A 15,047-nucleotide genomic window follows, 5' to 3' on the forward strand; every position below is an offset into this window, starting at 1 on the left:
GCCAAAGCAATAATGGTCAAGGCTTATAAGATCAGTGTTGGCTACACCAAGGAGAAATCATGGAGTCAAAAGAGCCTAATTTCACTGTGGCAGAAACGTATGCACTGCTGGAGGGTGTTCGGGCCAATTTTGCCACTATTGTAGGTGGTTTCAGCTCAGCAAAGGGTGGGGAAGTCACCAAGAAAGGTAAAGAGAGCATTTGGGAAGACATCACCAACCGGATTAATGCCATGGGGTCTGGCCAAAAGAGGACCACAAAACAAGTTACACTGCGCTGGAAAAACCTGCGGGCCAAGGCAACAAAGGACCTCAGTGAGGCAAAAAACCCTAGCACAGGTAACAAGCCATATAAAAGGGGTGATTACACCGCCATGGTCCTCGATATCATTGGAGGTGAAAATTCAGAGGCTCTTCATGGAATTGAAGGTGTAGAAGGGAATGGAGAGACCACAATTTCAGAGGCTAGAGAATGTGAGCTGAATCTTCCTGCAGAGGAATTTGGCCTGGACCTGACTCCAGTGATTCAGGAGGAGGAGATGGATGGATCCCAAGTGAGCATGGAGCCAGTTGTATCTAGAGTTGGTAAGAGAAAACGTAAACGTTCCTCGGGCCAAGATGGTGACACCTATGAGCTGCTTCTGCAACGGGAAACGGAAAGAGCGGAAATGCAGATTCAACTGGCAAAAGAGAAACTCTTGCTAACCCAACTGCAGCAGACAAAAGTTAAAATGGAGATACAACTCCTAAAGGCAGAGATGGAAGGAGCTGGTCTCTGTCCTGTAAACAATCCTAATGTTTTTTGAATATTGGACAGTGCTGTTTTTTTGTTTACTTATCATAAGAAAATAAGCAATGTAAATGTTTCAGTTTATTATAATTGTTCTGTTTCTTCACATTAAAACAAACAATGGCTGTTTGTGGCCACCTGTATTTTAGGTGTACCTGTTGCTCTTTGCTGAGCCAGTAGGCTACACTATTGAGTCTATTTTAAACTTCTGCTAACCAAGATTCGGTAATTCTGAAATTCGGTATTTGGATCGGATCACAGTGATCCAAAGTTTCTTTAAAAAACTGGCATAAAAGTAATCTGGATCAGGTGATCCTGGATAGCAAAACATGGGATTTCCAAATCCGGATCATTTTGATCCAGATTAAATTTTTTGAACAACTGGGCCCAGCAGATGAGCAGGATCTGAAAGTGATGTCCTTAAGAAAGAGGAAAACATCCAGCAAAGCCCTGACACAGGAGCTGAGAGATGCATCTGGACCTTCAGCTGATCCGTCTGCTGCTGGCCCAAGCCTCATCAGAAATGGGCTCCATGGAAGGGTGGCTGTCAAGAAGCCGTTACCATGGAAACATCTGCAGATATTCACCTTAAAGCTGCTCAGAACTGAACTAACTCTGGTTCTGCCTCAGATTCTGGGTTTATGTTCATGTTGGAACATGTTTCAGTGAATCTCTGCAGCCGTTACCATGGAAACATCTGCAGATATTCACTTTAAAGCTGCTCAGAACTGAACTAACTCTGGTTCTGCCTCAGATTCTGGGTTTATGTTCATGTTGGAACATGTTTCAGTGAATCTCTGCAGCCGTTACCATGGAAACATCTGCAGATATTCACTTTAAAGCTGCTCAGAACTGAACTAACTCTGGTTCTGCCTCAGATTCTGGGTTTATGTTCATGTTGGAACATGTTTCAGTGAATCTCTGCAGCTGTTACCATGGAAACATCTGCAGATATTCACTTTAAAGCTGCTCAGAACTGAACTAACTCTGGTTCTGCCTCAGATTCTGGGTTTATGTTCATGTTGGAACATGTTTCAGTGAATCTCTGCAGCTGTTACCATGGAAACATCTGCAGATATTCACTTTAAAGCTGCTCAGAACTGAACTAACTCTGGTTCTGCCTCAGATTCTGGGTTTATGTTCATGTTGGAACATGTTTCAGTGAATCTCTGCAGCTGTTACCATGGAAACATCTGCAGATATTCACTTTAAAGCTGCTCAGAACTGAACTAACTCTGGTTCTGCCTCAGATTCTGGGTTTATGTTCATGTTGGAACATGTTTCAGTGAATCTCTGCAGCTGTTACCATGGAAACATCTGCAGATATTCACTTTAAAGCTGCTCAGAACTGAACTAACTCTGGTTCTGCCTCAGATTCTGGGTTTATGTTCATGTTGGAACATGTTTCAGTGAATCTCTGCAGCTGTTACCATGGAAACATCTGCAGATATTCACCTTAAAGCTGCTCAGAACTGAACTAACTCTGGTTCTGCCTCAGATTCTGGGTTTATGTTCATGTTGGAACATGTTTCAGTGAATCTCTGCAGCTGTTACCATGGAAACATCTGCAGATATTCACTTTAAAGCTGCTCAGAACTGAACTAACTCTGGTTCTGACTCAGATTCTGGGTTTATGTTCATGTTGGAACATGTTTCAGTGAATCTCTGCAGCTGTTACCATGGAAACATCTGCAGATATTCACTTTAAAGCTGCTCAGAACTGAACTAACTCTGGTTCTGCCTCAGATTCTGGGTTTATGTTCATGTTGGAACATGTTTCAGTGAATCTCTGCAGCTGTTACCATGGAAACATCTGCAGATATTCACTTTAAAGCTGCTCAGAACTGAACTAACTCTGGTTCTGCCTCAGATTCTGGGTTTATGTTCATGTTGGAACATGTTTCAGTGAATCTCTGCAGCTGTTACCATGGAAACATCTGCAGATATTCACTTTAAAGCTGCTCAGAACTGAACTAACTCTGCTTCCGGGTTTATGTTCACGCCGGCAGGCTGCAGTACCGCTGCGGGCCGCGCGCTCTCACAGGAGGCCCGCCCACCACTGGGCCCGCCCTTATACGTCAGGAGTTGCCCACTGCGCATGCGCAGCTAGCCGCCGTGTACGGTGCCACACACCTCAGTCACAACAAGCCCCCATCGGTACCTCGGAGAGTGTCCGCCTGTTGGGGCCCGGAGCCGGAGCCGCTGGTTGAAACGGTCCGGCCCACAGAGCCGGAGGAGCGGACACCTTGTGGAGCCGCGGCCCCGCAGAGTCTCTGGGTCAGAGGGATGTTAGCAGCGGAGCCGGAGCACCCAACAGCCCGCTGAACCCCCCCGGTGCCCGGCTGCTGCTGCCGAGCCCTCAGCCTGCTGCCGAGCCGCCGCGGATGGAGCCGGACCACCGCTGAAGTCGGTAGAGCTGATAGCCGGGTCCCGGTGCTGGTGGAGCGGAGCGGGGCCGGCACCATGCCCCCCTCCCAGTGAGCGGAGCAGCACCTGGAGGTTAGCTGCTAGCCGCGGAGCTAACGGCTAACCGCGAAACTAACGGTTAGCCGCGGAGCAGCACCCGGAGGTTAGCTGCTAGCCGCGGAGCAGCACCCGGAGGTTAGCTGCTAGCCGCGGAGCAGCACCCGGAGGTTAGCTGCTAGCCGCGGAGCAGCACCCGGAGGTTAGCTGCTAGCCGCGGAGCAGCACCCGGAGGTTAGCTGCTAGCCGCGGAGCAGCACCCGGAGGTTAGCTGCTAGCCGCGGAGCTAACGGGTAGCCGCTCGCCCTCTGTGGCGCTGGACGATGATCGCAGAGCCGGCAGCTGCCTCGGAGGCCCGCCCTGGATGTTCTGAGGCTCCCGGCTCCCCCCGCCCCGCTGGACCCGAACAGCCGGTCGCAGCGTTCATGTAAACCGGTGAACCGCGCGTGTGTCCGGCTCAGACCCGCAGCTGCAGCCATGCAGGCGGCGCAGGCGCAGTACGACTTCTTCAGCGATGACAACGCTGCGAAGTGGAGAGGCCTGCTGGTTCCGGCCCTGGAGAAGGTACCAGTACGCGCACACACCACACGCACACGCACACTGGGGGGAGCCCTGTGAGAAGCTGCAGGTGCTCAGGGTCCTGGTTCGGGTCCTGGTTCGGGTCCTGGTTCGGGTACTGGTTCAGGTCCTGGTCCTGGTTCGGGTCCTGGTTCGGACCAGCTGTCGTCATGGTAACTGGCAGGTTGTTAGGAGGCAGGTGTTAGACATCAGGAGCTGCTGATGGATGCTTTCCAGTTTTTCAGAATCAGAAAAGGTTTTATTGCCAAGTAATTTGTACATCACGAGGAATTTGGCCCGGTCTGTTTGGTGCCATAAGAACAAGACAAAAAATATAATAATAATAGAATAAAGTAATAATAAATGTAAAAAAAAAATGAAAATATGTGCAAAGTATTTTTAAGAAGAGTGTGTTACTGTAACGCACTCTGTACTGACAGAGAGACAGAACGGTAATATAACGGTAATATATAAGTGTCGGGGGGGGGGTACAGGGGGCCAACTGCAGAGGGGAAGAAGCTGTTCTTGTGGCGGGAGGTTTTGGTCCTGATGGACCGCAGCCTCCTGCCAGAGGGGAGTGCCTCAAAAAGTCTGTGTCCGGGGTGGGAGGGGTCGGCCACAATCTTACCTGCACGCCTCAGCGTCCCAGAGGCGTGCAGGTCCCGGAGGCGTGCAGGTCCCAGAGGCGTGCAGGTCCCAGAGGCGTGCAGGTCCCAGAGGCGTGCAGGTCCCAGAGGCGTACAGGTCCCAGAGGCGTGCAGGTCCCAGAGGCGTGCAGGTCCCAGAGGCGTGCAGGTCCCAGAGGCGTGCAGGTCCCAGAGGCGTACAGGTCCCAGAGGCGTACAGGTCGTGCAGGTCCCAGAGGCGTACAGGTCCCAGAGGCGTGCAGGTCCCAGAGGCGTGCAGGTCGTACAGGTCCCAGAGGCGTGCAGGTCCCAGAGGCGTACAGGTCGTACAGGTCCCAGAGGCGTACAGGTCCCAGAGGCGTGCAGGTCCCAGAGGCGTGCAGGTCGTACAGGTCCCAGAGGCGTACAGGTCCCAGAGGCGTGCAGGTCCCAGAGGCGTACAGGTCGTACAGGTCCCAGAGGCGTACAGGTCCCAGAGGCGTGCAGGTCCCAGAGGCGTGCAGGTCGTAGAGGCGTACAGGTCGTACAGGTCCCAGAGGCGTACAGGTCCCAGAGGCGTGCAGGTCCCAGAGGCGTGCAGGTCGTACAGGTCCCAGAGGCGTACAGGTCCCAGAGGCGTGCAGGTCCCAGAGGCGTGCAGGTCCCAGAGGCGTGCAGGTCCCAGAGGCGTGCAGGTCCCAGAGGCGTGCAGGTCCCAGAGGCGTACAGGTCGTGCAGGTCCCAGAGGCGTGCAGGTCGTACAGGTCCCAGAGGCGTACAGGTCCCAGAGGCGTGCAGGTCCCAGAGGCGTGCAGGTCCCAGAGGCGTGCAGGTCCCAGAGGCGTGCAGGTCCCAGAGGCGTGCAGGTCCCAGAGGCGTACAGGTCGTGCAGGTCCCGGAGGCGTGCAGGTCCCAGAGGCGTGCAGGTCCCGGAGGCGTACAGGTCGTGCAGGTCCCGGAGGCGTGCAGGTCCCAGAGGCGTGCAGGTCCCAGAGGCGTGCAGGTCCCGGAGGCGTGCAGGTCCCGGAGGCGTGCAGGTCCCAGAGGAGTGCAGGTCGTACAGGTCCCAGAGGCGTGCAGGTCGTACAGGTCCCAGAGGCGTGCAGGTCGTGCAGGTCCCGGAGGCGTGCAGGTCCCGGAGGCGTGCAGGTCCCGGAGGCGTGCAGGTCCCAGAGGCGTGCAGGTCCCAGAGGCGTGCAGGTCCCAGAGGCGTGCAGGTCCCGGAGGCGTGCAGGTCCCGGAGGCGTGCAGGTCCCAGAGGCGTGCAGGTCCCAGAGGCGTGCAGGTCCCAGAGGCGTGCAGGTCCCAGAGGCGTGCAGGTCCCAGAGGCGTACAGGTCCCAGAGGCGTGCAGGTCCCAGAGGCGTGCAGGTCCCAGAGGCGTGCAGGTCCCGGAGGCGTGCAGGTCCCGGAGGCGTGCAGGTCCCAGAGGCGTGCAGGTCCCAGAGGCGTGCAGGTCCCAGAGGCGTGCAGGTCCCAGAGGCGTGCAGGTCCCGGAGGCGTGCAGGTCGTGCAGGTCCCGGAGGCGTGCAGGTCCCGGAGGCGTGCAGGTCCCAGAGGCGTGCAGGTCCCGGAGGCGTGCAGGTCGTGCAGGTCCCGGAGGCGTGCAGGTCGTGCAGGTCCCGGAGGCGTGCAGGTCCCGGAGGCGTGCAGGTCCCGGAGGCGTGCAGGTCCCGGAGGCGTGCAGGTCCCGAAGGCGTGCAGGTCCCGGAGGCGTGCAGGTCCCGTCTTGCAGCCGATCACCCTCTCCGCAGAGTGGATGACTCGCTGCAGCCTGCCCTTGTCCTTGGCGGTGGCCGCAGCGTACCAGATGGTGATGGACGAGGTGAGGATGGACTCGATGATGGAGGTGTAGAAGTGCACCATCATCGTCTTTGCTAGCCGCCTCATCGTCTCATCCCCACCAGAGATGAGTCCAATGAGGGTGGTGTCGTCCGCGAACTTCAGGAGTTTGACGGACTGGTGACTGGAGGAGCAGCTGTTGGTGTACAGGGAGAAGAGCAGAGGGGAAAGAACACAGCCCTGAGGGGAACCGGTGCTGATGGTCCGGGAGTCTGAGACCTGTTTTCCCAGCCTCACGTGCTGCCTCCTGTCAGACAGGAAGTCTGTGATCCACCTGCAGGTGGAGTCAGGCACGTTCAGCTGGGAGAGCTTGTCCTGTAGCAGAGCCGGGATGATTGTGTTGAAGGCAGAGCTGGAATCCACAAACAGGATCCTGGCGTAGGTTCCTGAGGAGTCCAGGTGCTGGAGGATGAAGTGGAGGGCCATGTTGACTGCGTCGCCTACAGACCTGTTGGCTCTGTAGGCGAACTGCAGGGGGTCCAGGAGAGGGTCCGTGATGGCTTTCAGGTGTGAAGGCACAAGGCGCTCAAATGACTTCATCACCACAGAGGTCAGGGCGACGGGTCTGTAGTCATTTAGGCTTTTCACTGTAAACGATACTTTTTCTTATCGTTTGGCTGTCGCGGCCACACGGAGCCGGCGTTCCCATTACCCCAAAACGATAGTTTTTGAGAACGGGTTCCAGAGTGGGAAAGTTTGAAAACGAGGTCGTTTCGTTTCCATTATTACAGCGAAAACGTTTTTGCGTCAGTCAAACGTTGACGCTGTGAGACTTCTCTATTGTCTCACAGCGTGGCGTGACACAGTGGCGTGTGTACTGCATCGTTTCATCGTTTTCATCCGTTTTCGTCTGGACCTGAGTCTTTACAGCAGCGTTGCCGTGTGGTTGCAAGAATTTTCGTACCCGTTTTTAAAAAAAAACTCGTTTCGTTTCCGTGTAGCCGTAGCCTGAGTCCTGTGATCCTTGGCTTTTTTGGGACTGGGATAATGGTGGAGGTCTTGAGGCAGGCTGGTACGTGGCATGTCTCCAGTGAGGTGTTGAAGATGCCTGTGAACACCGGGGACAGCTGATCAGCGCAGTGCTTCAGGGTGGAGGGAGAGACAGAGTCTGGCCCGGCTGCTTTGCGGGGGTTCTGCCTCTTAAAGAGCTTGTTGACGTCTCTCTCCAGGATGGGCGGGCAAAGGACACAGATCTGGTGATGAGAGGGGCAACGGAGTCCAGGCTAAGGGTGAGAGCAGTGTTCCACCCGGTTGCCACTGTGTGGTTCGGAGGGTGGGTAGCGAGGTTGATCGCTAGGGTGGTTGCTAGCGCGGGAATACACACGCTTTGTGTTCCTGTAAGTGATGGTCCGCTCTGTGCACTGCTTGGGGAGGGGCACAGGGACTGAGAAAAGGATGGCATGGTTAGGGATGGGAATTGATAAGATTTTTACGATTCCAATTCCATTTTCGATTCTGCTTAACGATTCGGTTCTTTGTCGGTTCCCTTATGGATTCTCATTTGGAGAAAAAGGACAACAAACCGGTCGATTAGCATCAACTTTGTTTAGTTTAGAAGTAACACGAGTTATGACCTCACAAACCCAACAACGGTGAGGTCCACATTGGTCTATCCTGGCCTGGGTAATTTAACTCTTCCTGCTCTGGTGAAAGGAGAAGCTGGAGGTAGAGGTGAACTGGGGGTAGTACCACCAGCCTCTGGCTCTGAGCCAGTCAGGCTCTGTCTCTCATGATTTCATCTAAATGTAATGCCTGAGAAGGCATTCATTTAGCCTTAACCGTTACTAACAGCAGCTTTTACAATCAGGCAAATGCTGCTAACATGATAGGCAGTGTTTGTTAGTTAGTTACCTGCAGTGTTAGCCGAGGACATGCTAACGTTGCTAACGTTGCTAACGTTGCTGGGTTCAGGTTCACCAACGTTAGTCCGGAGCAGATCGAAAACGCGACATTCATTCATAGTTATTGCATGTTGGTAGTATTTCCTCCCTTTGGTGAAATATTCACTTTGCAAGTTGCCCTGTTCAGTGTTTCCCACACACAGACTAATTCGTGGCGGTGCGCCACAGATTAAACATCGGCCGCCACATATTGCATTTCGTTATTATTATTTTTTTTTAACGCTATCTAAAAAATACTCGTATTCGTTCAGCTGCATTTCCTTGCTGCTCTCCCTCCGTCTCTCTCGCATAGCCTACACACACACACACACACACACACACACACACACACACACACACACACACACACACACAGCCCCTCCCCTCCGTGCTTCCCTGGAAGCGTGGAAGCTTGCTAGCTTCAGCGTCACGTTAGATTAGCTCAACCGAAAGAATTCACGAAAGGTTGGTATCACGTGCACCTTTATAAAATCACACATTAAAAAGTCCTATAAAAATATTTTATATTTTGAATACAATGTTGTCCCGTCCCGACCCGACCCATAGCAAGCGATTACGCCTTCTTTATAAAGTTAACTAGTCAAAAGTTTGCCGTTAAAAAAAATGTAGTTGGGTTGTCGAGGTCTAAACACTAGCAGCTGTGAATCAAATAAAGTAGTTCTTTTAAACTCTTACACTGAATGTTTGCTGCTTCAATCCAGATGAGTATTGAAAAATATTTTCCGCGATTGAAAGATAAACGTGCGTGTTGATGATGAGGAGCAGCCTGAACCGGAGGTATCAGTCTGAAACAGCTGAACAGTCCCACCAGTGTAATTAATGTTTTTAATTTGTTTACAATGAAGATGTGAAAATCTGCAGATAAGCCGCACCTGTGTTACCCACCGTGACACAGGTGTCACACATCCTTACGTCCCCCATCATTTTCCTTGATGGAGAAATTATCCAGGTTCTTAAGTCCCAATGTGACATATATGTCATATTACAGATCTCTGACAGTGGGGGGGGGGTATTCTGGAAAAAAATTCTGAAATGGGTTATAACCCCCTTAATTTTCATTTTAGTAGAAATGGGTCTGGGTTCTTAAGGGTTAATACAATAAAGTTTTGTGTGACCAATTATTAACGAAGGAATTATTTTGAAGAATTTTAATTTTTAACACCCCCCCCTCCCCCCAACCGGGCCCACCACCACACATTGCCTTCACATCTGTGGGAAACACTGCTGTTGTCGTCTTTTTTAGGGATGTGTAACCAAACTTTCGAGCGTTTGTACCGCTTGGGCGCCATGTTTACTGTTGGCTGCTGGCTGCGCTGGACTCATAGACGTCATTCGCGCCCACTGGAATCGATAAGGGAATCGTTTGCAAAATGGCCAAACGATTCCATGGAATTGAAACACTGGGAACCGGTTCTCAAGAAGAACCGGTTTTCGATTCCCATCCCTACTCAATACCATAAGTCAGCACAAGATGAAGGGTGTGATTAAGGCAGTGAGTCGGTCTGTGAACACTCCGATTAATTGATTATTAATCTGAAGATAGCTGCCACTCCTCCTGTTGTTCACACAGCGTCTGCTCACAGGTTGATGTTGTTTCTGCCCTCCTCCACCAGGTGGCAGCACAGTCCACCTGCAGGTGAAACAGAGCAGTGCATGCTGGGAGAGCTCACAGTCTGGTTTCTGATTGGTTTGATTTGTTGCTACATTGATTAAACTGTGTGTGTGTGTGTGTGTGTGTGTGTGTGTGTGTGTGTGTGTGCTGCAGGTTCTGAACCAGGTGCATCCTAACCTGAAATCCCACCAGGAGGCGCTCCAGTACATCGAGGAGTTGATCCTGAACCTGCTCAGCATGCTGTGTCAGGCTCAACCGCGCACGGTGCAGGATGTGGAGGTGACCACACACGTGCACAAAGCAGTTTCTATGTTTATATAAACATTTACAACAGTTAAAGCCTCACATGATGCTTCAGTAAACCAACAACAACCGATCATAACCTGCAGTTTGTTTAAGAAGTTCAGACCCCATCAGACGAAGTTCAGACCCCATCAGACGAAGTTCAGACCCCATCAGACGAATTCAGACCGCATCAGACGAAGTTCAGACCCCATCAGACGAATTCAGACCCCATCAGACGATGTTCAGACCCCATCAGACGAAGTTCAGACCCCATCAGACGATGTTCAGACCCCATCAGACGAAGTTCAGACCCCATCAGACAACAGACGAAGTTCAGACCCCAACAGACAACAGACGAAGTTCAGACCCCATCAGACGATGTTCAGACCCCATCAGACGAAGTTCAGACCCCAACAGACAACAGACGAAGTTCAGACCCCATCAGACGAAGTTCAGACCCCATCAGACGAAGTTCAGACCCCATCAGACGAAGTTCAGACCCCAACAGACAACAGACGAAGTTCAGACCCCATCAGACGATGTTCAGACCCCATCAGACGATGTTCAGACCCCATCAGACGAAGTTCAGACCCCAACAGACGAAGTTCAGACCCCAACAGACGAAGTTCAGACCCCATCAGACGAAGTTCAGACCCCAACAGACGAAGTTCAGACCCCATCAGACGAAGTTCAGACCCCAACAGACGAAGTTCAGACCCCATCAGACGATGTTCAGACCCCATCAGACGAAGTTCAGAACCCATCAGACGAAGTTCAGAACCCATCAGACAACAGACGAAGTTCAGACCCCATCAGACGATGTTCAGACCCCAACAGACAACAGACGAAGTTCAGACCCCATCAGACGATGTTCAGACCCCATCAGACGAAGTTCAGACCCCATCAGACGAAGTTCAGACCCCATCAGACGATGTTCAGACCCCATCAGACGAAGTTCAGACCCCAACAGACGAAGTTCAGACCCCAACAAACGATGTTCAGACCCCAACAGACAACAGACGAAGTTCAGACCCCATCAGACGAATTCAGACCCCATCAGACGATGTTCAGACCCCATCAGACGAAGTTCAGACCCCATCAGACGAAGTTCAGACCCCATCAGACGAAGTTCAGACCCCATCAGACCCCATCAGACGAAGTTCAGACCCCATCAGACGATGTTCAGACCCCATCAGACGAAGTTCAGACCCCATCAGACGATGTTCAGACCCCATCAGACGAAGTTCAGACCCCATCAGACGAAGTTCAGACCCCAACAGACGAAGTTCAGACCCCATCAGACGAAGTTCAGACCCCATCAGACGAAGTTCAGACCCCATCAGACGATGTTCAGACCCCATCAGACGAAGTTCAGACCCCAACAGACGAAGTTCAGACCCCATCAGACGATGTTCAGACCCCATCAGACGAAGTTCAGACCCCATCAGACGAAGTTCAGACCCCATCAGACGAAGTTCAGACCCCATCAGACGATGTTCAGACCCCATCAGACGAAGTTCAGACCCCATCAGACGAAGTTCAGACCCCATCAGACGATGTTCAGACCCCATCAGACGAAGTTCAGACCCCATCAGACGAAGTTCAGACCCCATCAGACGATGTTCAGACCCCATCAGACCCCATCAGACGAAGTTCAGACCCCATCAGACGAAGTTCAGACCCCATCAGACGATGTTCAGACCCCATCAGACGAAGTTCAGACGAAGTTCAGACCCATCAGACGAAGTTCAGACCCCATCAGACGAAGTTCAGACCCCATCAGACGAAGTTCAGACCCCATCAGACGAAGTTCAGACCCCATCAGACGAAGTTCAGACCCCAACAGACGAAGTTCAGACGAAGTTCAGACCCCATCAGACGATGTTCAGACCCGATCAGACGATGTTCAGACCCCAACAGACGAAGTTCAGACCCCATCAGACGATGTTCAGACCCCATCAGACGAAGTTCAGACCCCATCAGACGAAGTTCAGACGAAGTTCAGACCCCATCAGACGAAGTTCAGACCCCATCAGACGAAGTTCAGACCCCATCAGACGAAGTTCAGACCCCATCAGACGATGTTCAGACCCCATCAGACGATGTTCAGACCCCATCAGACGAAGTTCAGACCCCATCAGACGATGTTCAGACCCCATCAGACGAAGTTCAGACCCCATCAGACGATGTTCAGACCCCATCAGACGAAGTTCAGACCCCATCAGACGAAGTTCAGACCCCATCAGACGAAGTTCAGACGATGTTCAGACCCCATCAGACGAAGTTCAGACCCCATCAGACGAAGTTCAGACGAAGTTCAGACCCCATCAGACGAAGTTCAGACGATGTTCAGACCCCATCAGACGAAGTTCAGACGATGTTCAGACCCCATCAGACGAAGTTCAGACCCCATCAGACGAAGTTCAGACGAAGTTCAGACCCCATCAGACGAAGTTCAGACGATGTTCAGACCCCATCAGACGAAGTTCAGACGAAGTTCAGACCCATCAGACGAAGTTCAGACCCCATCAGACGATGTTCAGACCCCATCAGACGATGTTCAGACCCCATCAGACGATGTTCAGACCCCATCAGACGAAGTTCAGACCCCAACAGACGAAGTTTAGACCCCATCAGACGAAGTTCAGACCCCATCAGACGAAGTTTAGACCCCATCAGACGAAGTTTAGACCCCATCAGACGAAGTTCAGACCCCATCAGACGAAGTTCAGACGAAGTTCAGACGAAGTTCAGACGAAGTTCAGACCCCATCAGACGATGTTCAGACCCCATCAGACGAAGTTCAGACGATGTTCAGACCCCATCAGACGAAGTTCAGACGATGTTCAGACCCCATCAGACGAAGTTCAGACCCCATCAGACGAAGTTCAGACCCCATCAGACGAAGTTCAGACGATGTTCAGACCCCATCAGACGATGTTCAGACCCCATCAGACGAAGTTCAGACCCCATCAGACGAAGTTCAGACCCCATCAGACGAAGTTCAGACCCCATCACAGTTAGGATCTTTTTATCTCCTTCCTGTTCTCACCTTCCTTCCATTTCTCTCATCAGGAGCGAGTTCAAAAGAGCTTTCCTCATCCGATTGATAAGTGGGCAATCTGTGATGCTCAGGCGGCCATCGAGAAGAGGAAGAGGAGGAACCCGCTGGCTCTGCCTGTCGACAAGATCCACCCCCTGCTGAAGGTAGGTTCCCTTTCACTTGGTGCTCATCATCACCTTTATCACACACTGATTGGACAGCTTCCCCCATCTCCCATGATTCCATGCTCTGACTCGGCTCTGACTTGCCCGCTCTGACTCGGCTCTGACTCGCCCGCTCTGACTCGGCTCTGACTCGCCCGCTCTGACTCGCCCGCTCTGACTCGCCCGCTCTGACTCGGCTCTGACTCGGCGGCTCTGACTCGGCTCTGACTCGGCGGCTCTGACTCGGCTCTGACTCGGCGGCTCTGACTCTGCTCTGACTCGCCCGCTCTGACTCTGCTCTGACTCGCCCGCTCTGACTCGGCTCTGACTCGCCCGCTCTGACTCGGCTCTGACTCGCCCGCTCTGACTCGGCTCTGACTCGCCCGCTCTGACTCGGCTCTGACTCGCCCGCTCTGACTCGCCCGCTCTGACTCGGCTCTGACTCGCCCGCTCTGACTCGGCGGCTCTGACTCGCCTGCTCTGACTCGGCTGCTCTGACTCGGCTCTGACTCGCCCGCTCTGACTCGGCTCTGACTCGCCCGCTCTGACTCGGCTCTGACTCGCCCGCTCTGACTCGGCTCTGACTCGCCCGCTCTGACTCGCCCGCTCTGACTCGGCTCTGACTCGCCCGCTCTGACTCGGCGGCTCTGACTCGCCTGCTCTGACTCGGCTGCTCTGACTCGGCTCTGACTCTTCCGCTCTGACTCTGCTCTGACTCGCCCGCTCTGACTCGGCTCTGACTCGGCTCTGACTCTGCTCTGACTCGCCCGCTCTGACTCGGCTCTGACTCGGCTCTGACTCGGCTCTGACTCGCCCGCTCTGACTCGGCTGCTCTGACTTGGCTCTGACTCGGCTCTGACTCTGCTCTGACTCGCCCGCTCTGACTCGGCTCTGACTCTGCTTTGACTCGGCTGCTCTGACTCTGCTCTGACTCGGCTGCTCTGACTCGCCCGCTCTGACTCGGCTCTGACTCGCCCGCTCTGACTCACTCGGCTCTGACTCGGCCGCTCTGACTCGGCTCTGACTCGGCCGCTCTGACTCTGCTCTGACTCGCCCGCTCTGACTCTGCTCTGACTCGCCCGCTCTGACTCTGCTCTGACTCGCCCTCTCTGACTCTGCTCTGAGTCGCCCGCTCTGACTCGGCTCTGACTCGCCCGCTCTGACTCGGCTCTGACTCGGCTCTGACTCGGCTCTGACTCTGCTCTGACTCGCCCGCTCTGACTCGCCCGCTCTGACTCGGCTCTGACTCGGCTGCTGTGACTCGGCTGTTGTGACTCGGCTCTGACTCGGCTGCTGTGACTCGGCTCTGACTCGGATCTGACTCGGCTCTGACTCGGCCGCTCTGACTCGGCCGCTCTGACTCGGCTGCTGTGACTCGGATCTGACTCGGATCTGACTCGGCTGCTGTGACTCGGCTCTGACTCGGCTGCTGTGACTCGGCTCTGACTCGGATCTGACTCGGCTGCTCTTACTCGGCTCTGACTCGGCTGCTGTGACTCGGATCTGACTCGGCTGCTCTTACTCGGCTCTGACTCGGATCTGACTCGGCTGCTGTGACTCGGCTGCTCTGACTCGGCTCTGACTCGGCTCTGACTCGGCTGCTGTGACTCGGCTGCTGTGACTTGGCTGCTCTGACTCGGCTGCTCTGACTCGGCTCTGACTCGGCTCTGACTCAGATCTGACTCGGCTGCTGTGACTCGGTTGCTCTGACTCGGCTCTGACTCGGCTGCTGTGACTCGGCTGCTGTGACTCGGCTCTGACTCGGATCTGACTCGGCTGCTGTGACTC

At 53.7% G+C, this 15,047-nt stretch overlaps 1 protein-coding gene across 2 annotated transcripts in view; it reads left to right on the forward strand.

Annotated features, from left to right (window-relative positions):
• The first annotated feature begins 2,852 nt into the window (after positions 1–2,852).
• Positions 2,853–15,047, forward strand: part of sos1 (son of sevenless homolog 1 (Drosophila)) — a 100,415-nt gene continuing 88,220 nt past the window's right edge. The window contains exons 1-3 of one of the 2 annotated variants that reach the window (XM_075462392.1): positions 2,853–3,814; positions 9,921–10,046; positions 13,128–13,259. In XM_075462392.1, the coding sequence (XP_075318507.1) occupies positions 3,728–3,814; positions 9,921–10,046; positions 13,128–13,259 (345 nt within the window). In that variant the 5' untranslated portion in view covers positions 2,853–3,727. The remainder of the gene's footprint in view (positions 3,815–9,920; positions 10,047–13,127; positions 13,260–15,047) is intronic. The other variant, XM_075462393.1, reaches the window with a different exon arrangement.

Source organism: Odontesthes bonariensis, chromosome 4 (assembly GCF_027942865.1).
Source record: "Odontesthes bonariensis isolate fOdoBon6 chromosome 4, fOdoBon6.hap1, whole genome shotgun sequence".
NCBI lineage: Eukaryota > Metazoa > Chordata > Actinopteri > Atheriniformes > Atherinopsidae > Odontesthes > Odontesthes bonariensis.